Source organism: Drosophila eugracilis, unplaced genomic scaffold, assembly GCF_018153835.1.
Source record: "Drosophila eugracilis isolate 14026-0451.02 unplaced genomic scaffold, ASM1815383v1 contig_408, whole genome shotgun sequence".
In the NCBI taxonomy this organism is placed as follows: domain Eukaryota; kingdom Metazoa; phylum Arthropoda; class Insecta; order Diptera; family Drosophilidae; genus Drosophila; species Drosophila eugracilis.
Genome location: NW_024573270.1, coordinates 1,268,017 through 1,295,823, shown reverse-complemented (window position 1 = coordinate 1,295,823; position 27,807 = coordinate 1,268,017). Strand labels below are relative to the sequence as shown.

The window sequence follows — 27,807 nt, the reverse complement described above, 5'->3', positions numbered from 1 at the left end:
TTTGTTGTTCTTGTTCTTGTTGTTGTTTTGTTGTTACGTTTGGAGGATATATCGCGGCTTTATCATCGATTCTCTCGCTTCGTCTTCGAGTGTAAATCATGGCGAATCGAATTAAATATAAGAGCTGAATAGCACTATAATTAATGTAAGGTAAGGTAAGGTAATGTAAGTTAATGTAAGGTAAGGTAAGTTAAGGTTTTGCAAAACGAACACAAGATACATATGACAATACAATATATTTATGCATATCCATTATAATAAGTAAGTAAGTAAGAGTACTTAGGTAAGCTGAGAGAGAGAGAGTGTGTGTGTTATATTTGTGGGTTAATCTTAAATCAATAGACATTAAATCATTTGGTTAGCTTGTTTAAATACTTTGTTTCCTTTTCTTTTCTTTTCGTTTTTGTTTTTATGTTGGTTTTAATTTAAATACAAATCGAATTGAATTATTACATATACATAAGTTTTATTTAATTAATAATAATAATTTAAAAAAAAAAAAAGAATAGTTACTATATATTGCGACTTAGATCATTTTTTGCAGTTTTTTATTTTGGTATTTTCCATTTTTTCTCGTTTTTCTTTTGTTTCTTTTCTTTTAACTTCCTTCCTTCGTTTGCTTGCCTTCTTTCTTTCTCATTTGTCATTTTATAGACAGTTGTCTTGCACTTCGTTCTCTTTTTTTCCCTTCTTTCCTTTGTCTAAAGTTTGCCTTAGTTTCTGTGTTGGGTTTTTTGGTTGCCTCATTCAAGCTTTGTTTTTGGTTTTTAGTTTAATAAATTAAATACAGATGGAAATAGAAACAAATCAATTTTCACTAAGATTTCATTAGAATTAGAATTACAATCATAATAATTTCGTTTAGCGTACAAATCAAATGATAGATGGCGCTAATGTTTTCTCTTTTCGCAATTTCGACTACACTGTCATTGTCTCTCATATCATATCATATCATAGATCATTAAAGATCACATCATCAGATCAATCTATAGTCTAGGTGTGTTGTTGTTCTTCTTTTTTTTCGTTTTTTTTTTGTCAAATCAAACAGATCGTGGAGTATTGGAAAGGTCTAGTCCAGATTGGCGGGTTCGCCTAAGTGGTTTTGGTCTTGTTAGTCTTAAAGCTGACCTGAAGCACCCGATTGCCCAGTGTATAGCCGTTCAGCGATTGTATGGCCACCACGGCTTCATCATAGTTGGTCATGGTCACGAATCCGAAACCCTTGCACTTGCTAGTCTGCAGATCACGGATTACTTTTACCGACTGAACGGCACCAAATGGACCAAATAGCTGCCACAGAACATTCTCCTCGGTCTCCGGTGCCAGATTATAGACGAATATACACCAGCCCGAACCAGTCATTGCATTTCCCGGCAAGATTGAGTTGGCCAATAGATCGCCAGCCAATGGTGAGTACCTAAAGTTGAGTGTTGCCATTGAAATGATGGGATAAAGTAGAATTAGTTAGGTTTTACTCGAACTTAATGATCTACATCGATAATGAATATAAGTTTATCGTCTAGGCCCTTCTTTACACTTAATTTATCGATTAATGTATCGTTTCATCTTTGATAATTCTCAAGGTACATGCTGAGTTACTAAGAAAAAGGTTTCCTATATCTTTTTTTTATTAAAAATTTGCATTAATTAACAGTTTTCAAGGACCTCAATAGTGAGTTTTTAGCCTTTTCTTTTAAATCGATTTTAAAGTTCATGCTGAATACACGTAAAAAACAGTCATTTAAACTCTAATCCTTGAAATAAATATTAAAAAATTATATATATTAAAATAAGGAATTTTTGTAACTTCAAATTATTTAAAAGATATTTTTTTATAATTTTGAAAAAAGAATAAAAAAGCTCAAAAGATCAAAAGATTATTTTCTATAATTTCGGAAAAATAAGACGGCAGCTCAATCTTTATAAAATTTCCAAATTTTCTCCTATAACTCATATTCTCATATAACTCAATATTAAAAACTTTTAAATCAATAAACAAAAATCAGATTAAAACCCAACTTTTGGTAAACAAAGTTAACTCTCTGACATGCCAACAAAGAAAGTAAAACAAAAAGCAAATCTTTTTAAGCAAATAAAAACTAAATCAAAATTAATATAAAAATCAAATTTTATCGCTAGACATTTATATATATTTATTTGAATATATTTCTAATATTTCCAGTCGAAATAAATAAATAAACAAAGTAACAAACGCGCATAGACAAAATGAACAGAGATCAATAAATTCACCTTCGTAGGCCCTTGTTAATCGCTAACATGGGACTCTTTCCAATGCTAAAAATGATCATAAAATTGATTTTTGTTTTTTTCAAAAGACAAAGAAAGAAAAAGAGAAAAAACAAAATGTTTTTTTGGATAATAAAATTAGTTAACGAAATGCCAAAATATGCGTACACATCAACGGAAATTAACAAGAACTTAAACTTAACTTAGAAACTTTTACTTAAATTATACTCTTTTTTAGCTTAATTATGAAGAATTCTTAGGTGTTAAACTAAGTAAGAAATTATATATTTTTTAATTTATATTAATAGATTAGGTTAAAGCAAGCTAGATTTATTTTTAGGTGGAATATTCACAAATATTTATGCTCACAAAAAATGTGCAAAAAATAAGCATTTTTTAAATATATTTTAAAGGATTTTAAATGCCATAATTAAAGATATTTTCACAATTTTTATCAATATTAAATGGATAATATTTTGTTAAGAAATTTAATCTGCAAAAAGTTGATAATTTATTATAATTTTTTTTTCTATTTTGCAGCATTTTTTACCAATTCTTTTCTACATTTTCTGTGAACATTTTTACAATTTCTTTCCCTACTAAAAACTCTCTACTTTTCCCTACTTAATACTAAAAAAAATACAAACCTTATGCGGCCAGCTGAGGGTAGAGCTCCGGCCAAACGGCGAGTGGCCGCTGCCGCCTGTGGAGTTAGGTAGGCGGTTAGGGGCGGGGCTATCTGAGCCTTGGCGCTATTACTGGGATTATTGGCAAACTTGACGGTAATCGGCTCAGCATATCCCTTTGGAGTCTTGCCATTCAGCTCCTGGATGGCCCGCTCGGCTTCGTTGCGCTGATCGAAACGTATAAAACCGACGCCCTTCGATAGACCTTTTTTTTTTTAAATATTATAAAAATATAATTATTAAAATAATAATAACTATAATATAATACAAACTTACCAGAAATATTATCACAGAGTATACGAGATGTAATTATTTTGCCGAACGAAGCAAACATCCCCTCCAAGTCTGGTTGTGATAGATTTTTCGGAAGACCCGATACATATAAATTAGCACCCTTAATAGATTCTGAGCTTGGACGGGCATATGATACTTTAATAACCTTATTCTGCAAACGCAGACCGTTCAGGGTGTTCACAGCCTTCTCAGCATCCTCGGCCCTTACGTAATTAACAAAGCCATAGCCCAGACTTTGACCTATATGGATGGTATATAGTTAAGTTAGAAGTTTGGTTATAAAAGATATATATTTTTTAGAACTTACCTTGCTGCAGTGCCGGGTTGAGAGCGGTCAACGATGCTGGCAAGACTGGAAATATGTATATAGTTAAAAATAAGTTAGTTATGGTTGTTATTTAAGTAGCTAGTAGGTAATAAAAACAAGATTTTTTTAAGGTATTTGATAAGCTCTAAGAGATACTTTTAAGAGGTCAAAAGATATACTTAAAGCTGATTTTTTTGAGATATTTTAAATGAATAATATTATTTTAAGAATTTACATAAAATCAAGCAAGTATTAGAAATTATTTGAGACACTGAAACGTGCAGAAAATGATTTAACAAAATATTTATTATACTTTTTGTGATTTAAGATTAGGTAGTATTAGCTATTAGTATTTGTAAATTAAGTAAATTTTATTAGTAGTTAGTAAATTAGCTATAAAAACACACTAAAAAAGTAGAAGTAGACAATGTATCAGCTGCCTAGCAGAATGTTAATGTAATGATGAATGTAAATAATGAATTAATGAATTAATATATTAACTGGTTATAATATATAACCAGACTTTGTTAAAATAATACAAAATGCCATTCTATTTTACTAAATAACTAAATATAAAAATATTTAAAATATTTTTAGCTATTTCTACAGGCCTGCTGATTAATCATTTACAGGCAACTTAAAGAGCTTAATTTTTAACAATGAAAAATTGTAAAATAGTAAAATTGTATCGTAGAAGCATTGGTCAATATTTACCCAAATTACCTGAGACTTTATCACGCACCAGTTTGCAACTCTCGAGCTCACCGATGCTGGAGAAGAGCGATCGCATCTCCTCCTGCGTCATGGTTTGCGGTAGATAGTTGACGATCAAATTGGTGCGCGACTCATCATTGCTGCCATCAACGGAGCCATTGGCACTGCCGTTCTTCACTATGTCCATGGCGTTGGTCATCTTGATTCTGATTCTGATTCTGATTTATAAATCCGTGTACTGATTTTGGTTTTTATTTTTGGTTAGTATTTAATCTCACTGCTTGGTTGATTTTCGCTTAAAAGTTATTTATTTTTTTAATGGGGTTTCCTTTGCGCTTTGCACAAAAGTACCTCGTGTGAAGAAGATTGGAATTTTGCCTTTTTTCCCGTTGGATTTTATTTTGGTTTATAGTAGTTTTTGGGGGGAGAGGAGGAGGGGTTTTAGATCAACTACGATCGCGAAAAAAAATGTATTTGCTTTTTAAGTTAAGTTGAGAGCGTCGTTCTCTGTCTAAAACGTTTAAAATTGAATTAATGCTTGAATTAGTTTTTACTTTGATTTGTGTTTTTATTTTTTATATATAGTTTTTATAGTTTTTGTTTTTTTTCGTTTTAGATAAAAGAGTAAATTTTGCTAAATGTTTTTTACTTTCTTTTTTGTGTTCTCCAAATTTTAAAGATCAAAGATTATTATGATCTTTAGTTGTAGTTTTTGTTGTTGTTTTTGGTATTCTTTTTCGTTTTCTTTTGTTTATCTTTTTTTTTATAAAATTGCAAAAATGCAAAAAGATAGCAATAATTTGGTTTTTTCTTGGTTTTTTTTTATACTTTTACTAAATTTGCGCTGGTTTTTGGTTTTTCTTTCTTTGACTGGAACTTAGCTTTGGTTTTCGAAATATACATTCATATATCGTATATAGTTGTGTTATCCGTTATCTGCTATCCGTTATCCTTTATTCTTTATCCTTTATCCTTTATCCTTTATCCTTGTGTATATATATATACCGCTTGAATATGATTATTCGTTTATTTTTGCTTTAAACTAATAGTAGTTGGTTTTATTTGGTGGTGTTTGGTTTTTCTTTGCCTTCTTCTCGTTATTCTTTGCTCTTCTTGACTTTTGTTAGCTCTTCTTCTTCTTCGTCTTTGTCTTCTTCTTGCAGTTTAAAAAATCTACCACTTTTCCGGTGATCCTCTTGTCTTTGCTCTGATAAATGATGGCTGTTCGATTGCTCGCTCGTTTTCACTCAATCTGGTTAAAAGAAAGTTGAGTAAAATTTCTAGTTAGAAAAAGGGAAGTTTTCTGATTTCTTTTACACATTTTAATTAGAATATAAACTTAAAGAAATTTCGAATTTTATTAGTTTTTAACACAAAGGCAGCGAAATCTATTTTTTATAAAAATTTCAAACATCTCAACTTGAACTTCTTTCCTTTCTTTTTGTAAGAAAATTTCCTTTTATTTAAGTTAATTTTCTAATCTCCTAGTATAAGTAGCTGAAATCCTTACATTTTTAACAACTTTTTTAACAACCCAAACCCATATCTCTTATTTATTTTATTTAACACGAAACCTACTGATTTCCATTCGACTTCACACGCACAATGGGGGCCCAATTTAGCTGATAACTTTGACATTTTCTTTATTTTCAAGGGTAATAACACTGGCACTTTAGCACTTTTTTGGCTGGAAAAACCTTTTCAAAATGCTCTCTCATTTTCGTTGGTCATGCAATTTGGGCAATATGCTGCCTGCCTGCCTGTCGTCTGCCTGCCTGCCTGGCTGGCTATACCAATGAAAAGTGCTCGATAAGCGCGTTTCACACACGACTTGGCAAGGACATCGAGTGACTACTGTCACCACCAACAGTATCATCATCACCATCACCATTACCAACACCACCACCACCACTGCCACTGCCACTGCCACTACAGTAAACACCATCCCACACCCAACCCTGAAAATCACCAAAGACAAGGGTAAGTCAACGCTGAAAATCTGTTTATCAAACAAACTGAGTTTCTTCTTCTGCTTTATTTTTTCTTTTTTTCTGTCAGCACAAAATACTTCGGCTAATGGCTTGGAATTTAATTAAATCGCTGTAGGTAGATCTGGCGATATGGATGGAAAGCCATGTGTAATGTCCTGATATATGATACGAATCGAAAGATGCTAACCCTGCATAATGGACATTTAGTGCTCCCCCTCTCTCGGCTGGGAACAATGGCAGATGGAAACCAAATCGCAATCAAAAAAAAAATACGTGTCAAATGGTAAATTATGTTTATTACTAAAGGAGGAAAGTGCTTGCTGGGTTTGTTCTTGTTTTTCGTGGAGATGATTCTTCTTTGATCTTTAAGGGCATTCTATATTGGTATTGGCGGAGATTTAAGCTTGAATTTATTTTTATATTAAGAAAATCTGATTAAAAGAAGTAAGATGTTTAATTTCCTTAAGAAAAAATCTGATTAAATTATATAATGGCTTAGAAAAAGTATGCAACTAGAAACTTTTGCACTTCTTTTTTGCATTTACTGAAAGTAAATTTGTTAATTAAACTATTAAACATTGGCTTGTTTTTAACATATATTTTTAAAACAAAAAACAGCTTTATAAACACCTAAAACTTTTAAGAAATAATGTTTGCTAATTCTTCTATTTTTTGTATAATTTTTAAAAACAAAAGTTAAGTTCTATTAACAGCCTAAAATATTTAACCAAAAACCCATTCAAAGTGCTTTGCCTAGTCCTTATTAGAATACCATAATTTAGCCTTCTGATTTGTATACTTTTTAGTTTCCAATTGGAATTTCGTTAGGGGTTGAAAGAGCAACAAAAAAAAAAGGACTCTTCCTAGATCCTGGCCGCCGGCATCTGTGTGTGTGTGTGTGTGTGCGTGTTTGTAAAAGGACTGCATTGGAAATAGGGTAAAAACCTGACGCGAAAAACAAACAAACGGGCCGCCGCATGTCCTGCCATAATGTCCTGTCCTGTTCCGGGGTTCATTGAACCCCCGTGCGGCCGTGTTCGGCCTTAGGTTTGAGTTTTTCCCGCTTTTCCGCCTGTGTCTTTGCCACATTTCCCACACCACAATTGCCAGTTTGCCTTTTTTTTTCGCTCTCTCTCTCTCTCTCTGTCGTAAGGATCGTGGCATGTTTGGGTTTGGGTTTGGTTTTGGGTCCCCAACAGCTGTTACTGCGTTCGTTGAACCCGACAAAAGGTGCAATACTGGGTTAAAAGCCAAAAGGCACTGAGCGAAAATAGTTCTATCTGTCTAGGAATTGGAAGTTTTTTAAGTAGGAATATAAATTGGGGAATATTTCCTTTGAAAATTTGTAAAGGAAAGCTAAACTTTTAGCCTTTAAATCTTTTTAAAATCTTTTAAATATTTACACTTATTTTTGAATAAAATTCTCCCCTTTTTCCCGCAGTGCATCTGAGGCAAAGACCGAGATGAAAAGAAAATTGCACAAAAGGCAAAGCGAACAAAAGGAAGTGCAGTGGAAATGCAAGGGGGCGGCATCTCGCCCACAAGGATGCAGGATTCATACCGGGGACATCCTTTAATTGCGCAGCATGCAGCGTGACAACGACACCCGCTTACCCCCCTCGCTTAGCCCCCCCAACAACAACAGCAACAAAGGAAAAAAAAGACGGACGGAGAAGGCGAAGCCGAAGGAGAAAAGGAGAAAAATGTGTAATTGACACTTTTACGCCGATATATCTGTGACCTCATTTGCGAATGTGTGTCGGCTGGCATTTTGTCGAGGGCCTTGAGGAGGGTCAGGATAGCACACATGACTCCTCAAAGTCCTCAAAGCTAAAGGATAAGGGAGCCAGTCCTTAAGCGGCGGAGTATTTAAAAAGGGCGTATTGGATAGGAGAAAGGTGAGGTATCTTGCTCCGTTTTTTTGGGAATTTTCGTTATTAATATTTTATAAAATATTTATGGATGTTAGCCATGATGAGGTATTGTCTTAGTAACTTATTTTTTAAGACTAACTTGATAAGGAAATCTTTTAAAAGTCATAAAGTAAATACCAGAGCAGAGTTACGTTTACGTCTAAGAAAAAGATCTCGTTGTAGGGCATCGTAAATGCCTTTCTGTAGTGTCAGTTAATCTTAATTATTATTAAATAAATATTTAATAATATAAATTTAAAGCTATAGGAAACTTTTCATGATACTTTATAATATTTATTAAAGTTTAAAACAATTTAAAGAAACCCAATCTCTGTACATATTCCAAAAGCTAAACCCTCAGAAGTCACCAAGAAACTTCAAGCATATCGTCGAATAATTTTCCGGCGCAACGGCGGGGGCCGTAAGCAAAAACAAATAAAAAATGTCATGGAAATTTTCAATGGCGCCCCTTATTCCTTCAACCCCTCCCTCCCCCTCCCCCCTTCTTAATCTTATCGATTTATTTTGGCCAGCGTTTTGCCAAGAATAAATCTAGATGACTTGATAAAAGAGAACTTGATTAGATCATGGCCATATTACCATTATACCACTTACTTGCTTTCTGCCTGGCGAGACGAAATCGATGAGTTCTAGGAGCGAGGTGCGGTTGAGTAGTACCACTGTCATACAGTGTATGGTTGTTGGAAAGAGAGATGGGGGGGAGACTACTAACTCGACTGACTATATAATAGATGTATATTGATTGCACAAAAAAAAAACAACTTTCTTTCGCGTCGACTCGCTTGCTCGTTCGCTCGCTCTCTTTTTGGCCTGCACGCTCCTTTGTGTCCAACGATTTCCTTGACTATATATATATATATATAGTATATATATAATCTTATATATATCTGTCGTTTAGTTTATAGTCAGACACTCGAGGCACACACTCGAAAAAAATGTGAAAGAAACAAATTTTGTTGGGATTTGACTAGGTTTCTGTAACAATTGCAATTCTTCAGCTTTTCAAGTGCCCAGCGACTGCTTTTCTGCTTTTCTTTCAAGTGTTCTATAATTATGGAAAAATTATATATTGCACGATTATCGTCGAAGTCGTCGAGTCCGTCCCGGGTTAAATTGCACCGTTTTTTTGTTTTCTTGTGAATATTTATTACATATATATTGCTTTGTTTTCTAGTTTCTAGTTTGTAGATTTTTTTTGAGTTGTTATTGTTGTTGTTGTTGTTGTTTTTTGTTTTTGTTAGGTAAAAAACCGAGAACACAACAAATTCGTAACTGAATATACATATATATAGAAGATATATATACAACACAAAAACCGGTGCAGAGGAGTAAAAAATTATAAATGAATGTTCTCGAACGAGAAACACAACCGAATGGAATCAAAACCGAACGAAAGCAACGAACGAACACGTACGACTGAATCGAGAATAGAGAAGGAATACGGCGTCAGGACTTCAGGTCGTCCGTCCGCAGTCCGATTTATACACATCTACATATACATCTACATATATCTTAGCTAGCCTTGTATCCTTGCATCCTTGTCGCCGGCCCCCAAAAGCATTGATGGGTGCAACAAAGACAGAGCAATACGGCATAACGGCGAAAGAGAGCGAAAGCCACTGCCACCACCCGTATATCCTTGCATCAGTATCATTCTCCCTTTCTCTTTCTCTCTGCCTTCTTGCACCCGGTCTATCACTGTCTCCCTCTAAAGTCCTGCCGGTACACACCCTTTTCTATACCAAAGAGAGCGGTGAATACTGAGAGACAGAGAGAGAGAGAGCGCAGGACATGCACACACAGACAGAGCAAAAAGAGAGCTGGCAAAAGGTTGGGGGGGGCGGTGGCACATAAACGAGGTGGGGCAACATGAGTCCTTGCACCAAAAAAAAAAAAAAAAAAAAATGTGACAGAAATTTCAGAAATGCTAAAAGGACATTTACGACTTCCCATATGTGGGTACACTTTGAGTCATTTTTTGAGTTTTAATCAGGACTTTTGAGCAGATTTTCCTCAACTGAGTTTTTGATCTTTTTAGATTTAATATTATTAAAATATTTTTTTAAATTATTTTTTAGTAACCCAATTACATTTGATATTATTTTATTTAACATTTTTAAGAAAATGTTTGATAAATAAAAGTTTTACAACTTTTACAAAAATGGGAAAGTTGGTTAGAAATAATTTTTAGAAAAAATATTTAACTTTTTCCTTAAAATCCTTATTAATCCTTTCTTAAAATCCTTATTTATATAACTCTTATTCTTTTACGTGTATGGTTTTTAGCTATTAGGGTGAGCCGGAGTACCAGAACTTGACTCAATGTGAATGATGCAAATTATATCAGGCTAAGATAATGGGACAGAACTCCCTCCCATCCTACACACCCTAACAGAACTCGACCAAAGCTACAGGAAAGACATGAAAGAATAACAGGATTTAATGGTCAAAGCGGAAAGGATTTCGAATATTTCACTTTAAAGGTAAGTAACAGATATTTACAAATAAATATCTATATTTTCTTATCAACAAAATGTATTCAAGAATTGTGACTTATTTCTAACTTTTTTTTTAACATATTTTGTTGATATATTTATAAGAGAAATCTTGAATTTAAGAGTAACTTCTTTTAGTTTTATAAAGGCCTTAATGAGTTTCTAATATTATTTTTAAGAGCTAACTGATTTGCTAACTGATTTCATATCAAATTTTCTGTAAAGAAGAATGTCCTTGATGTATAGGATGTCTAGGGAGGGATCCATTTATACACATTTTTTGAGAAAAAAAAACATTAAAAAATTATAACAATTTTTATATTATTGTTTTAATACTTTTGAAAACTTTTGAAAAAGAAGGATCAATAAGATCCATTTTCAAAATGAATTCACAAGATTTATTAGATAAATCCTGTAAAAGCAGACTCAGACGGGCAAAAAAGTTGTTACCCTCCTGCTGGGCTTTTCTTTCCCATTCCTAATTTTCTTCTTTCTCCTTCTTCTTCTACTTTTTTTGTTGACTACAGAGAGATGCAGAATGTAAAGGGGGGAAAGGGGAATGGGAAAGGCAAGGAGGAAAGGCAGAAAGAGAGAACTTTTCCAGGGGGTTGAGGAGGTAGAGGTGGAGTCGAAAAAAAGTATAGAGAGAGCACCTTGCAGGCGAGGAATATTAATCAGGCGCTCACACACAGACATACACTTGCCTTACACACACACACACACACCCAAAGAGTCCTTTACAAATACATACACCCAGCATCTCTCTCTCTCTCTCATGCTGCACACACACAGACACACACACACATACACAAAAGCATATGAAAATTCCTCTCGCACACACACACTCACACAGCTTCCGTGTTATAAATAATGAAATTTCAACATTTCGCTTGACAACAGTAAAGGGAATTTTTTTTTGGAGGGGGGGTGTGGTTTTCATTTTCGCACAGGGTGGGTGTATTTTTGGGTGGTGAGTAGAGTGGGTGGTTAGTGGGCGGTTGGGTGGCTGCTGCGGGGTTGTCCTCTCGCTCGAGTGGCAACCGTTTGCTTCGCTTTTTTTTTTTTTTTTAAGGACTCTGTGTACTTTTTCGCCTTGTTCCTTATTTTCTTTGAATTTCCTTTGGCTTTCGTATTTTTTCAGCTTTCTTTTTCTGTTTTTTTTTTTTGCATAGGCTCTTGAAGATAATTCTGTTTATCCTTTGACCCAATTCGTTTAATTTGATGGGAGAGTTGATGACGATGATGATGATGATGTTTGTTGGCTTTACTTTTTGTATTCATTTTTTCTTTGCCAGCCAGAGATAAACGTTTTCCCAGCCGTGTGCAGAGGGGATGGGGACATTGGGGCGTGGCTGGGCCTTGAGTTTATCTCACTGATCATTTTTTGCAAGGGAAAAATATATTACACGAAATTAAGGTCAATCAATTTGAAGCGTTTTAGGAAAGTTCAGCTGGCAAATGGTTTGGGATAATAAGGAAATTGTTGAAAAACCAATGAGGGAGGTTCTTAAAGTGGAATTTACCAAAAAAAACATATAAAAACCTGACTAATAATGATATAACCCAATGTTTAGTTTAGTTTTTTTGATAATATATTCATCTCTAATCATAAATAACCTTCCCTTGTATTTCTTTCTGTGTAATTAATTAAAAAAAAAGAACCCGAAACACGCAGGTCAACCCCTTCGAATGTGGCCATATGTCTTAATTTTCGTAAAACATTTTCCAAACCTAAAGTGTACAAGGATGTGTCAAAATGTTGTAAAACTTTTGGACATCTAGCCGAGAACCAGAAGAACTCGTTTCCTACAGGGAAAGCTAACCCGTTCTATAGAACAATAGGGTTAGGTTTAGGGAAAGGTAAAAGGAAAAGGAAAAGAAAAACAAAACAAAAACCAAAATAGAAACCCAGAACCAATTGATTTGCATTCTTTCCCGTTTTCCAACTTATGTAACACTTTCGTTTAGAAAAAAAAAAGAAGAATAAAAGGGGGAGGTCCAACCACCACCACAGCTTTTCACCACCACCAATCTACGATCGAGCATCATTATCCTTGCAGCAGCTGCTTTACCCAAAAGGATCTTGAACTTTGCCTCAGTTGGCTGCAATTTATGACGCTAGCGACTTATTGACATTGTTGCAATTTTACAGGGGTTTTCCCTGTCTAGAATTTCGCACATTCGTGCATTTGGAAAATTCGTTTTGTTTTGACACACACACACACACACACACACACATGCGCGCAAACACGCAATGAAACACTGAGAAAATGTTCGTGTAATCCCGGTGTATGTAAGTCTCAGAAAGGGGTGGGTTTGATTTGCAGCCGGAAAAACGTTTTCCAAGCCCTTGGGGGGGATTTTCAAAGACACGGACTTAGGGGAAACACAAGCAGAATTTTATAATTGGCAAAAAGACTTGAATTTTTTAAGCAGAGATAGCTTACTTGCATTATGCAAGTTAGATAAAAATTAATATATGTCTCTGGTCAACATATTTTGATACTTTTCGGACTTATACTTATACTTACTACTTGCAGCTTTTTCAGGCTGGGATGCAGAAATATTAGCAATTAGAAAACAAGCTCAACGAGGTATTACATTACATATTTGGACCATTATTGGCCAAGTTATGAGCAAAATGCTGTCGAGTTATAAGGGAATAAGGATAAACCCACGTTTGCATCGTCCTTTTTGGCAAAAATTCTACATTTTTAACTTTGAATGCAGATTTTTTAAGAATTAGAAGCAAAGCTCAACATTATTACAGTATTACATTTCATATTTGGACCAATATTGGTTTATTTACGGGAAAAATACTATCATATTTGTGCAGAAATCGGGACAACCCGAATTACGCATTTTTGATAAGGGGTACCATCGTCAAAATTTTCAAAAAATAGCCCAACTTTGGCCTTTCAAACTGTGAAAGCAGTTTTGATAAGCATAAGAAACCACGCTCAACGAGGTATAAAATTCCATATTCGGGCCATTATTGGCTAAGTTATGGGAATAATACTGCCAGTTTGAGGGGAAAATAAGGGAAAACCGAAATTCGCATTTTTGATAAGGGGTAGCATCATAAAATTTTGTGCAAAATGGCAAAAATGTGACATTTTAAAGCATAAATACAGTTCGACTGGAGTTTTAATTTCGAGTTCAGGGATGTAGGACATTCCATCTTTGGACAATTATTGGCTTAGTTATAGGAAAAATACTATAATTTTGGGGGGAAGATAAGGAGAAATCAAATTTCGCATTTTTGATAAGGGTTAACATCATAAAATTTTGCTAAAAATTGAGAAAATTGTAGAATTTTAACAGTGATTGCAGTTTAATGCAGAATTTTAATTATGAGTTCATCGATGTAAGGCATTCGATCTTAGGACAATATTAAGCTTAGTTATGAACAAAATACTCTCAGTTTTGGGGAGAAATCGGGATAAAGCGATTTTACATTTTCGATAAGGAGATACCATCGGCTGCTTTTCGAAAAATTGCAAAAATTATATACTTTAAACTGTGAATGCAGATTTGATAAGAATTAGAAAACAAACTTTTTGAGGTATTTCATTAGATATTAGAACCATTTTAAGCTTAGTTATGGGATTAATATTGCCAGTTTGGGGGGAAAATCAGAACAAATCAAATGTTGCATTTTCGATAAGGGGTGTACCATCATCAAATTTTGAAAAATATTGCAAAATGTTTACATTTTTAACTGCGAATGCAGAAATTATAAGAATTAGAAAGGAAACTCAAGGAGTTATACCATTCCATATTTGGACTATTTTTGGCTTAGTTCTGGAAACATTTTTGATAGGATTTTTGGTAGGGTACACAAATCCCAGTAGGTGGCTAGGCAGAGTTTACTAGTAACTAACCTTAAGTACGAAGTAAATATAATACAAATTATTTGAGAAATGTAAACAAACAAAGCGACTTGCTAATTGGTATTTCAGTTACTATGACAAGTGCTTACAATGCTGGACTTATTCAGCGAGTTCAGAAACTCGTTAGACCCTTTTGTGCGGATTTTTCGTTTTGTGCGGAAAATGGAAAATCAGAGTTGGGGTTGCCACGCCCATGGGCATTGCATTTTCGATTGCCATCAAATTAATTTGCACCCTGAATTCGCTACAAATGATCGGTATTGTTCGTTGAAGGGTTCATTGCACCCGAAACTCAATCGGAATCAAGATTGAAAGTGGAAATTATCAGGTAAAGCTGGTGATGGAAATTGCAGAGTTCAAGGGAAATTAAAAATATGAAAGCCTCATATTTTAGGGGTTCTTAAATAAGAGCAAAGCAACTTTTTAGTTTTCCCATTTTTAATAATTACTACCCAAGCTCTGATCCCTTTGATTAATTTACATTTTGACTAGTTTTTGTAATTAGTAAGCCATATTCATTGGAAAGAGACATGTGTGTTTTGGGTTTCTTTTTTGGTAAGGTATGTCATATTCCATACCCCATATCATCCCATATTCATAGCCATATCCATTATCCCGACGATAAGGGTGGCCGCGGCAAATGAGACGTTACGAAAAACCGCTCGTCTCATAATTGGACAAACGGCCAGTCTGGGGTTAATTAATGCAGCTAACGAGTTTAAATGAGGGAAATTCTCCAACCACAAACTGAGGGCAGTGGCGCGAGATTGAATGTGTGAAAAAGGAAATTTGTAAATTTTGATATTTTTATATTTGAACTTTGATCATTGAAAGAGAACTTTAAGAAAAGGTTGATGTTGGTAAGCCTGGTGTGATATAGCATAAAGTTGTTAACCGATCTCAATTTTTATATATATGGCATAGCCCATGTACGTACTACATATGAACCATTTTGTCACCTGACCATAAAGCGATAAAGGGAGCAGGAAAAGCGCAGCAGCTCACCAACACAGCGACAGCGACAGCAATGGGATAATACTCGTACGTTACGGGCACCACCTGCATGCTAACTCCCTCTCGCTCGCCCAGTTTGACCGTCTCTTTCGCTTTGCCTATCTATCTTGCTCTACGGTCTTCCTGTCTTGCTCTAACTCGCGTGTGTCTGTGTTAGGATATTGAACTCTGACACAATGCTATATATACACGAAGAACAATTGCCGGCCGGTGGCCAGAATGGTCCTGCATCCTGCCTGCACCACCACCCATTCGAACACTGAGAGAAAAGGGATATTCGTAAGATTTGAATTATTTAATAAAAGTTTAGAATTTGGGGTAAAACCCATGAAGTTATAGTACCTTCCCTTCTATATAGCATTACCTAAGTTTTGTAGCATACTTTTTGGCACTGTTTATAAGAGATTTCAAAAAGTTTCTTTACTGTTTTCAAATTTTTTATCAAAATAAATAATAAACCCAATAAAGCTTTATCCTATTTCTTGCTCTGCATTCAACTCCAAGACTTCTTTTCTCTCTCAAACACTCTTCATGTTATCCTTTCTCTCTTTTTTTTTTTAGCAGCCATTCTCTCTCTTGCTTTTCTCGTCTATGTGTGTGACTGGCCGTTTGTGTGTATTTGTGGGGCGTTGTTTTGATTTTCCTAGATTGCGCAATCTATGAACTCAGCGTTTTTGTTTTTTTTTTTGTATTCCACACCAGGAAATGCGAAATTTGAGAGAGAAAGAGAGCGGGCTCCCTACTGCGCATGTATGTGTGGAATGCTTCAGTGAGTTCAGTGTGCCTATGTGTGGGTGAGGAAATGAGCTGGGGAAATGGGTGTTTTCTTTTGTGGGAGGCAAAGTCCTGCGCACAAAGCGCGGAAATTGAATTTGCGGCAGAAAGGACCAGAAAATGAAGCAAAAAAGAAAAGCAAAAAAACCAAAAAGAAAAGCTGCTCTCCATTGCATTTGATGTATGTATGAGTGTGTGTGTGTTTGACTCTCGTTTTAGGATTATTTGAATGTGTGTGTGTGTGTGTGTTTGTGTGTAGCATAACGACCGGCTTTTGCTTTGGCTTTGTTATTCCGTTAGCACATAAAATGGTTTGTGATGTTTTTTACCCCCTCCTCTCCTTATTTTTTTCTTGTAAATTTTCTTTTTTTCTGCCATAAATTGCAACAGATATCTGTGTGTGTGTGTGTGTGTTTGTGTATGGTTGTTCACATACCATAACAAATGGCATTAGTAAGTACATATCTATGTTCCTTACAAAACACAAAAAGAAACAAATAAAAAAAAAATGACGAAAAAAATGTGAAACAGCAAAATCAGCTGAAAAGAAATGAATTTAATTGTCCAGGAGACACCGACATTAACGGCAACGGGGAGATTAGAAAGAGACCAAGCATGCCAAATGGAAAGAGATAGATGACAGGGGCAAGCGAGCAAGAGAGATGTGCGATGCCAGGCATTAATGCAACAAAAGCAAGAGAAATTAAAGCTTAATTTACATAATTGAGACTGATAACGAGTCACCCTGTAAATGTTGCGGCTGGTTTAGCTCTTCAAGGAAGATGACTAGAAAAATATTCTAAAGGAAAATAAAAGGTGGTATGAAAGGAGTTAAGTAATTATGATACAATTTTGTAGTATTTTTAACAGAATTTTGGACTATTCGATTAAGTTGTTGGCCCAACATTTTCTGGCCCAACATTTTCTGGAAGATGAAAGCGAGGAGGAGGGTTCGAATCTTCCAGCTGCCTCGAAAGTAAAGGCGAGTTTAGGTACTTCTTGGGTTTTGTATTTGAAAAGATAAATCTTAATCTTAAAGGTTTAAAAATGCATCACTACAAAGATTTTTTGAATTTAAAGAGCTGAAAAGTAATATATTTAGGCTATGTAAGCCCACTGAACAGTAGTATAAAACGCCATCTATCTTTCATCATTACCATTCATACTTTTTAAGATAAAACAAAAACGCAGATTGATGTAAGGTTACAGATCTTAAAAAACATCTATCTCCCCCATACAAAGTCTTACAAAAACATTAACTAATTTGCATTTTTCGCCTGCAGCTGTGACCAAAATAAATAAAACTATCATTTCCGCCATGAAACTTGATCTCCCTTGAAAGCATTTCTCTTTTTATCGTTCTTGTTTTTTCCTATCATGGGAATGAAACTGCTGTGGCAGCAGCATTATTATTATTATTTTGCAAGAGATTACTTTAAGTAAGACCTTTAATTTTCATCAGTTTCTGTTTTTCCAACCACCCTCGAGTCGAGAAAGAAATAAAAATAAGAGACATGCCAGTTCCTTCACTCGCCGCCGCCGCCGCTGCCGCCGCCACCCAAACCAAAAAATAAATGATTTCGGGTGGTGGTGGGTGGTGGCTTTTGTTTTTGTTGATGCTTGCCAACTTTAAAATTGCTTTTTACACAGCGCCCTTCCTTCCACCCCCCGCCCCCTCTCTTGTTTGCAAAAAAGAAGGCAAAAACTTTTCTAATTAATTGTTTAGCACTTCATCTGTTTTTTCCCTCTCCTCGCCTTTCCACTAACTAAGTGTAGGTGTATCCTATCCCTGCCAGGTACTACATACATGGATCAGCGTAATATTGCTGCTTTCGATAGGTAAAAAACAAAAACTGGTTATGTACATACATCGTCTGATGTTTAAAAAATAAAATGCAGAAAAAAAATCACCCAAAAATACCCCGCCTATGTGTAATCCTACCCCTTTTTTTTTTCTCTATGTTTTTTGGCCGCTGCAACCGGATGCTGTCCATTTCAATTATCGTATGGCGGGGTCCCTTGGAGTGGTGCTTGAATTTTGAATTTTTACATCCATTGTGTATTCCGCTGGCCCGTTGCCTCGCTGTTTGTCAGTTTGTGAATATTTGATGATGCCCCCCCCAAAAAGAGGCTGCACAGCGGCCAAGAAAATGCTCTCTACCTGGAATGAATGATAATCCTCCAGCGGAGGGCTTTACACTCAAAGAAATCGATATTAAAGTAGTTTTTCTTTTGAAATTTGAAAGGGGAATAAATTAATGATAAACTAATGAATCAGAAAAAAATATTTTATGAAATGTAAATGGTTAAAAATTGGTTTTTTTTCTTGAAAATTTCTAAACCATTTTTCTTCTCAGGTTTTTTGTTTTTTAAAAACATTTTTCATTCTAACAGCAACTTTTCGCTTCACAAATCTTAAAATAAATCATATTACTTAATAAATTTGTGAATAAAAAAAACCTTGCCAAATGTTAAATAACATAAATAGTAACCTCTATTCCTTAACATTTCTCTGTTAAATTTTTAGACATTTCTCTAACTGTAGCTCATCGAACCAGAGGTTCTGGCGGCCGAAGCTTAGCGGCAATTGAAATATTTGTTTATGGATTTCCATGTGGTTGGTTTGTTTTTTAGCAACTTTTTTTCGGCCTTCTTGGTGGTGGTTGACTGCACTCCACTTTTTTAGCTAGCTAGCCCAAAGTTACACAGAGAGAAACTAATAACTGATTTCAGATTAAATCTATAACAAAGATTCCCAAATAATATCAACCATTTAATCTTCTTAAACAAAAGTTTAACTATCAATGGGAATATTTAGTAACAAAGTACTAATTTTTTTCTGTGTATTAACTGGACAACGGTTTGTGTTTTTTGTTTTTTTTTTTTTTGGCGGTGGTTGCTGTGTCGGTGGTGGAAACCACGCTTTTCCGAAGTGCACTTCAATTGCATTAATTAAAGAAAAGCAAAAGCGGCTGCAAATAAACTTTTATCCCCTTTGCATTTGGTGTGGGGGGGGAGGGTGCGGGAGGCACGGATTTTCACAAAAAACTTCTCAATTTCATTTGCAGACTTCGTTTGGCAAAAATCCATCCTGTTTGATGTCAACCTCTGGATTAGTTAAGCATTTCCTGTTTTTTTCGGGGAATAATAATAACTTTTGGTTAGGCACACAGAACAACGTTGAAGTGCGCCGCTTTGAGTTATTCACAGCAGGTTTTTGAGTCTGTAAAAGTTTCTCTTTTCGACTTTCTCGTTTGAGGAATAAATAAATAAACCTTTCGAATTTGTAGAGACTAATGAACATGGCAAGGGATATGCATTTTATGGTTAGAAAGATGATGTGTCTTTTAGAAACAAGAAAGTTAACCCAATATGAACATGTTTAGTTCTTCATTTCAGTTTTTAACCTTGCAATATGTCCGAGAAAATGAATCATTTTCCGTAAAGGTTTTTGTTCGCCTGCATCTATTTGCCAGCTGTGTGTAATCTGTGCCATTTACCGCAGCTGCATTTCGCTTTTCTCCGACTTTTCCTGGCAATTTCCCGCTGCTTTATCCCCATCTAAGGGAGGGAGGGGTGGCCAACTGATTGTTGTTGTTGTTGGGGAAAAACAAAAAGTGGCTGGTAGAATTGAGGGAAAAACGCAGCGCATGCGTCATATTGATTTTGCTTCCGCTGGCGATTGTCGATTGCCGTTTCCGGCTCGAAACTTCAAAGGGAAGCCTCCAATTTGCCAAAATGCAATATCCGAAATGGCCAACCATTTTCCACACACCCATAAACACACACAAACATACAGATCAAGGAGTTTTCCTTTCCTTTAATTTACCCATCGACTTTTGACTGGGCCAAATGGCCTATGAAATTGAAAACGGTTCGATGCTTCCCTCGCATTGCTTATACGACGCGTTGTACCCATCAAATTATCCAATTAATTACGTTTTCCCATTGAAAATTAGGCAATCATTGAATGGACATTCAAAGCGAAGGAGGGGCTTTAACGAAAATGGCAAACTAATGAGAGGCAATTTTGGGCGTTCGAGGAAAACATTTCCAAGCAAAACGAAACGAAATGCAATTTGACTTCGTCCGGGAACTGCATACAAATTTAATTGACAAAAGAACTCAACAATAAGCCCTAAAGGAGCTCAAGGAAAATCGCAAACAGAAAGCCAAAAAAAAAAAAGAAAAAACAGGAGAAAAACAAAAGGAAAATTAAGAAAAGACCAAGGAAAAACGGGGTTTTCTGAGAAAAAGGAAAACAGGAAAATAACTCTTTGGAAATTGAATTTCTTCCGCTGAAAGCCTTAATTTTCTTGGACGACGACGCGTTTTTGTTCGACGCAAAAAGTTCTAATAGAATTTCACTTCACTTCAATGCTGCACTGCCAGTGGGGCGTGTGCTGTGTGGGCGTGGCAATGCCGGTTTTAATTTACAGAATCCCGCAAAAGGAAAAGCAAAAAACGGGAGACCAGAGAATAGGACGCACCAGATGGAAAAAGGAAAATGGAAAATGGAAACTCATCTCAAGATTTTTCGCTCAAGAAAAGTGAGCGTTGAATGGCATTTTCTCTTCATATATATATATATATATATATATTACACTATGAAAGCAACAGAGTGGAAAGAGGGAATTCAATTTTCCGACAAGAAAGAAAATCTGCTTGGGCTGCTGCAGATGTGTACACAAAAAACTACACACGCAGTTGCAGTAAACTTAAAAGTTTTCTTGATTTGATTTCAAAAGCTCTAAAAAGTATGCTATATTATTGTTGAAACTTAAAAATTTTATCACTAATCTATAGTGGACCTATAACTGCCTCTTTACCTCCTTTAAGTTGCCTAAATATATCCGATTATTTCAGATCAGACCTGGCATTATATTTGATTTACTCTTCATCAGGTCATAAGAGCATTTTGCCAAGCTGTCTCTATAAACTAATCTGGGGAACTTATCTTAAAGCTGATTTCGTCTGTTGGAGTCAGTCAGCTGAGAGATATCCCTCCGATGGTGGGTGGTCTGGGTGTGATATAGAGATGCTATGTGTTCTTCTGGTGGGGATAAAGTGGAGAAGTATGATGAGGCTGGGAGTGGTGGTGGCTCGTGACCAGTTCCATCTGGTTATGAGGGTGGTTGGGTAAGAAAACTGCAGGCACTCCAGTCCAAAGTTCTGCCAGCATTTACATGTTCTATATGCCATACATATAGTATAATAAATGCTATATGCCATTCGCAGGACGAAAAACATAGACCACCGACAGCCAGGCAGGCAGGCAGGCAGGCAGGCCAGCAGACAGACAGAGAGAGGGAGATATAGGTATAGGCTAAAGAGTGAGTAGGAGATAGAGGCTGACTGCATTTTCAATTATATAAACGTATAAAATATGGATGCTGCAAATATATGCATTGTCAGTTTGCCGTTTGTATGATATAAGCTAGCCAACCCCAACCCAAAGCCCTCCCCTTATTCCTCCTTCTCTCACAATAATACTCAATTTATTTTAATTTAATGTCATCGCAAATACCGAACGTAATTCGAGCTCCCATTCTATCGTTTTTCTATCACTTTTGTCATCGAACTGTGAACTTTCAGCAAAAGTTGCATTTAAATAATTGATTTTTCACCTGGAAAGGGAATGGTCTACACTCTCTCCTTCTCTTCTATAAAAGTTTGATAAATGTTATCATAGAAAGGCCACCAGCCACCACAATTTTAATTACAAGGATTAGACAAATCATATTTGGTTTGCATTTAGGCTTTAGAATGCCAGTTGGTAATTAATGTATGCATTATTGCCATTATTTTTAGATAAGGGATTAACTTATTTGTAAAGCATAGAGAAAGAAAGGGTTCTTAAATAATATTCGGATTAATATTACAAATTAGATAGAAATTTTCCACAAATTTTAAGAAATTCCTGCAGAAAAGTAGAGTTTGTTCTTCGAGGAAGTAAATTTTAGCTAAAAACTTTTTCCAAAAAGACTATAAATTTGTAGAATTAAAAACTATATTCCTTCAAATTTGGAATATATATATCAAACATATCCAAAATAACCCCATTGGCATATGCAACTTTGCAACGCGACTGCCAATCGCGATTGCACAAATGCGATTTTCTCGATTAAAATTTGTGCCAATTTAAAAATCGATAAAATTGCCATGAAATCTGCGCTGCGACAGTGTGTGGAGCGGGGAAAAAATGACGACCCACCGGCCATTATGTGATTGTGTCCCTGTCAGGATATCGACGATACGTACATATGTGTTTGTGTGCTCATATCCGTGTGAATGCAATCATGGCAACGCAACGCAACGATGAGAGGATGAGCGAGGTAGCGCAGCAGAGAGAGGGGGGAATGATTGATTGAGTGGGGGCGGTGGCGGCGGCGGCGATGGCGGAAAAGAGGCGGGGCAATCATCATCAATGAAACAACGAACACAATTAATGCACAAATTGCTTGTCGAAGAGCTCAAGTGTAAACAGCGATGCGAGCGAGTGGAATGGAACGATAGACGATGGACGGCCGCCAAAAAATGGGTGGGAAATGCAATTGCGAATTTCGCCATTTTTGCAATTTTCACAATTTTCAATTATTTTGGCTCTATTGTTACAGACGAAAATTAAATAATATCACTGATTACATTCTCAACGAGCTTTTATAAGCATTTGCGAGAGGTGGCCTGGCAAATCACTATTAAAGCTGTTGAAAAGTATGCAACGATATTTTTAGGGTCTAGAATTTGAATTGAAGTGCATAATTTAGACATTATATAGATGTCTAAGTGAAAAGTAGTGACTGATTATGTAGATCTTAAAGATAATAATTTAAGAGCCTGCTTTGTATACATTTTTGTACTGCATACTTTTCAGCATGCCTAGCATTTTTAGTTTTTTAACCAACAACTCACCTTATAAGTCGTTGTCCTTAACTGATATTTTCGGTTTTTATAAAATATCACTTTACAGCTGATCTCTGTCGATCTCTTGATTTTTCCCCCGTCGGTTTTCCCTTAAATCCGCCTTTGCACTTTTCCTTCCTCTGCAATTTGAATATTTCCTTACTTTTGGTTTTTTTTTTTTAGTATAAATTCTTGTAGCTCGTCGTTCGATTTTTTGGTTTATTTTTTTTGTTAGTTTTTTGATTCATACATAGATTTGGCAAATATTTTGTTTGTTAACCGATTTGCATGATAGTTTTTGTTATCATAGTTTTTTGTTTTGCTGGGTCCTTGCTTATTAAAAAATATTTCGTCGTATTTTGAAATCGTTGGAAGTCCGTTTTGAATCTTTCCCGTTGTCCTTTTCTATGCCCTCTCGCTTGTCCTTTGTATAAATATTAATTTCTTTGAGAAATTCAAGTCTTTATTTTAATATTACTTTGCTTTTTGTGTTTAACTTCGGTCGTTTATGTGTAAATATGTAAATTTATTTATATATTTTGCGACAAAAAAACACTTGCTTATGGTATTTTCCGTTTTCCTTTTTTTAGTTAATATATATTGAGTTTTGTTTTTTGGTGTTGATGCTTTTGATGGGGCCTTTCGATGCGCACTGCGCCCTTACCCAAAACTTTATAAATTCAGTATAAAACCTTGTGGTATATTCCTATAGGCTATATAGATTGATTGGCTAGACACTCACCGACGTAGGTAATCAAATGTTATCCAACTATATATATATATATATATATATCCAACTATATATTTATGATTCTAGCTAGCACACACATTTACTCAAATCAGATTGATGTTTTTGAATAAAAATGAATTACTTTTTAGTTTTTTGTTTATAATTATTATTATTATTATTGTTAATATAGTTAGCAGCGGTGTTGGTGTGGGAGAATTGCTTTTTCTTAACGAATGTTTGGTCTTTTGTAGCTTTTATTTTAGTTTTCTTTTTAGTTTTAACTTTTGTATCAGTCAAAAACACAAAAATGAAACATTGGAAAATTGTGATGATAGTGTTGAGAGGCGGTTTTCTTAGGTTTTTGTGTATTAACGATTTTTTTTTGGTTAATTTTTTTGGCTTAAAGTTGATTGCTGCCAGCAGACTTTTGTGTTAATACGCTCTGAATTTGGCTAAAAATAGAAATGGAAAATGGGAAAATGACATTAGATTAAAAATCTGCGTGTGTTGAGACGAATCTTGGTTGATTTTTAAGTATCTGGAATTTGGCTACAGGTAATTAGGTCGATGCCACACCCTTTCCACACGTACATACTAAATAAGTACACTGAAACACAAATTCTAAAGCAAAGTTAACCTACATTGGAAAATTTGGCAATTTTTGTGGGAAATCTTCACATTTTTTGGTTTTATTAACTAAAATTTTGATACAGCTTTGATATTTCTCTTATTTTGTATTTATTTTTACAACATTTAACATTATAGGAAAGTATTTTTGATAAGAAAATATGTGAATATTTTTCAAAATGAAGGAAATATAGTAGAATTTAACTTAGAAAGCAAAAAATATATGTGTTATATCACAAAAATGAAAAGTTCTTAAGGGAACATAGAAGAACTTTCAGGGAAAATGTTTTGATTTTCAAATTACTTGCCTAATATTAATATTTAAAGGGATTTTAAAACGTTTATACTAAGAAGAGTTACTCTTAAAACAGTAATAAATAATAATAGAATATTCTTAATGAAAACCAAAAATAAAACAGATTTCTCAACTAATTTTACCAATTTTCCAACAAAATCAAGTCATATCTTTCTTCCACTGTATAAAATATAGAAAACAATCTCTTAGAATTTTCAATTTTTGTACTCACTTTTCCTGGATCGACTTGGAATGTATTTTTCTCTACCTTTTTCTAAGATCTAACTTGAGCTGCAGGTCTTAACCTTGGCTTTGAGCTTGTGAAAATTCTCAGAAAAAGTTGGAAAAAAGTGATCTCTCAAACTGACGATTCTTCTGGGGGGCTCATATGCTATATATCTTAGATATATATATATATTACGATCACTCAACACACTCTCACACACATATACAAAAAGATATAAAAAAGTTTGTTTGGTTTTTTTCTTTTGGGGACGTACTGACTGACGACTGACAGGAAGGACAGCGGCGATCCTTGTAGGCCGGTATTCCCCCGGGATTAATTCGAGAACTCTTTCTTTTGTTGTTGCTCCTCCGCCCTTCTTCTGCTGCTCGCTCGCTCTTCTCCTTCCTCTTCGTCGATCTTTAAACTTTTGCCTAATATTATTTGAATATTTTTTTGTTGTTTTTATTTTTTTTTTTTTTGGTAATTTGTTGTTGTTAGTAGTAGTGGCTTTTCATACTACGGAAACAAGGAGAAATCATATAGCGACGCAAATGATAAATCATATGAGTAGAATAATACGAAAACGCGCTTAAAAAAGAACCGCGTTTGCTGGATGCGCCGAAGACTGCTTGACTCGTACTGAATTTTCCCATACACGAAAAGAATACAGAGAGAGAGAAAGAGATTGGCGGCGTCGCTTTTCCTACAGCGACAGCGACAGCGACGCTAGCAGAGGACGACGCCAACGCATCCTGTGTTGAGGAGACTTTTCACGGAAATCCCTACAGCAGCACCTACAGTAGTTCGAACATACAGGAGCAAACAGAGCTTTTTGGCACAGCTTTTCTACCACCGCACTCGCTCTCGCTCTCTCTCTTTCTCTTTCATTTGATTTTCCCATCTAGCTCCAACTCTCCAGTTGGCCAGCGGAAAATACTCTCCAAAAGCGCGGCTTCGAAATAATTTGAAAATGCATTTCCCCCCCCCATCCCCTAAGAACTGCTAGGAGGCGGTGTGTGTATAGTAGGGGGCGTGGTAGCGAGGTGGCGTTGCAGAATGTGTGCCAACAGCTCGTCGTCGTCTATATCCCTTGTAATCTGTGTAATTTCAGCTGCTCGCAACTCTCAAAAAACAACAGGAAGCGGCACTTGGAAAATAGTTTTGGGGGCTTTGAAAATGGCTTAGAATATATTATATCAGAAAGTAAGGAAAAGTTTTAAATAATTATCAGAAATATAGATATTGGAATGTGTCCTAACAGTTTGAAGGGATTTTTAGCCGACTTCAAATCAAAATAATACAAATTTGTATCAAATACCTCAAGAAAGAAGGCAAGAATCAACTTCAAATTTTAAATATATTAATTCTAAATATATATCAAAGTTTAAATAGAAAAGTTCGAATTATAAAACCTAAAAAAGAAATCAAAATTATTTAAAAATATTTAACAATATTCCCAAAATACTAAATAACAAAAACTATATTTCCTTGTGCATAAAAATAGAAAGATAGAAGAGGCAAGTAGATGGGTATGACGGTATGGGCGAAAAGCAGTGGGTGGGAAAATAAAGCAGAGGAACGGCAAAAGCAGCGGCAAAAGCGATTTGAAATTGTGCAAATGTTTGCATTGAGCTTCGGTGCATTCCCATTTGAAATTAATTGAAAGACTTTGTCTCAGGATTAGGGTTGTGCAAAGTATATATGTTACAAATATCAAAAGATTTTCTCGATTTTCTTATCGATATAGCCGAAGCGAGAGATCAGATATACGAGATTATCTTAATTAGTAAAGGGTATTATGATTTAACACCTCAAGAAGCTGCTTATTAGCTTATTAAAGTAATATTCTTATCGTTTTAGATATCGAAAATATCGATAACTTATATAAAAAATATATTTTTATCTATATATTCGAAGCGAGAGATCAGATATACGAGATTATCTTAACTAATAAAGGGTATTAAGATGTAACACCTCAAGAAGCTGCTTATCTATCATTTTAGATATCGAAAATATCGATAAGTTACATATCAAATATTATTTTCACATATTTCCAAGCAAGAAATTATCATTCATGCCTCATATTCGACAAGGATTCCAGGATGCGGGCACCGTCGAAAGAGAAGGCTGTGCAGTGGGTTGGCCAGAGACAGAGACCACATAGCTTATACATTTGTATACATATATAGATATATTTGCTGTGCAATTGATGTCCAACTAAAGGACTCAATTTGCCAAAATACAAGCTGATCAAATATTAATATTCACAAATGAATTTATAATGCCCCGCATTTTAACGGTCTAGCCACACACAAAATTGCAATGCAAAATGCATGAGATATTCCGCAGAACAAATATGTTGGCTTTAGTTTGGAAATGAAAATATTAAAAAATTATTTCAAACTCTACATTTTATACGGAAATAGTGGTATTTAAGATGGTAAGATGGGAATATTTTCCATCCATCAGAATAAATTCCCATCTTAAATACCAAAATTTTCGTATAAACTTACCAACCATAATATTATCAAAATAATTTGTAAATTATAAAAATGTTCATAAATTATTTTTTCTGCTCAGAAATAACTGTAGGATTTTTTTTTAAATTCTCCAAATCCATTCAAAATCAACAAAACTCTCAAAAATAATCAAACCCTTACCCATTTAAATATTTATT

At 35.0% G+C, this 27,807-nt stretch overlaps 2 protein-coding genes across 8 annotated transcripts in view; one reads left to right on the top strand and one right to left on the bottom strand.

Annotated features, from left to right (window-relative positions):
* LOC108103848 (calcitonin gene-related peptide type 1 receptor) overlaps nt 1–27,807 on the top strand; it is a 58,423-nt gene that overhangs the window by 26,773 nt on the left and 3,843 nt on the right. For 2 of the 4 annotated variants that reach the window (XR_001772256.2, XR_001772258.2), the window contains exons 9-10: nt 5,903–8,137; nt 10,460–10,656. The gene's annotated coding sequence lies outside the window, so the exon portion shown is untranslated. The remainder of the gene's footprint in view (nt 1–5,902; nt 8,138–10,459; nt 10,657–27,807) is intronic. The other 2 variants (XR_001772260.2, XR_001772259.2) reach the window with 2 other exon arrangements.
* Nucleotides 218–25,613, bottom strand: LOC108103850 (ELAV-like protein 2). 4 transcript variants are annotated; one of them, XM_041818877.1, is made up of 7 exons: nt 25,137–25,613; nt 23,262–24,434; nt 4,249–5,500; nt 3,535–3,579; nt 3,210–3,467; nt 2,895–3,138; nt 218–1,417 (listed from the first exon to the last, which is right to left on the bottom strand). In XM_041818877.1, exons 3-7 carry the CDS (start codon nt 4,445–4,447, stop codon nt 1,093–1,095), a joined length of 1,071 nt encoding a protein of 356 aa, XP_041674811.1. In that variant the 5' UTR covers nt 4,448–5,500; nt 23,262–24,434; nt 25,137–25,613; the 3' UTR covers nt 218–1,092. The 4 variants fall into 4 exon arrangements, with proteins under 4 accessions (XP_041674811.1, XP_041674810.1, XP_017065039.1 ...); XM_041818876.1 differs by having other exon boundaries at nt 25,405–25,613; XM_017209550.2 differs by lacking the exons at nt 23,262–24,434; nt 25,137–25,613 and adding an exon at nt 8,768–9,370.

Bases quoted from the DNA above. Each gene is read 5' to 3' on its own strand.
- LOC108103850 (XM_041818877.1), bottom strand. From the start codon at position 4,447: ATGACCAACGCCATGGACATAGTGAAGAACGGCAGTGCCAATGGCTCC. The intron at 3,468-3,534 runs GTAAGTTCTAAA...CCATCCATATAG, and splicing joins CAACCCGGCACTGCAGCAAG to GTCAAAGTCTGGGCTATGGC. The intron at 1,418-2,894 runs GTTTGTATTTTT...ACTCAACTTTAG, and splicing joins CCCTCAGCTGGCCGCATAAG to GTACTCACCATTGGCTGGCG.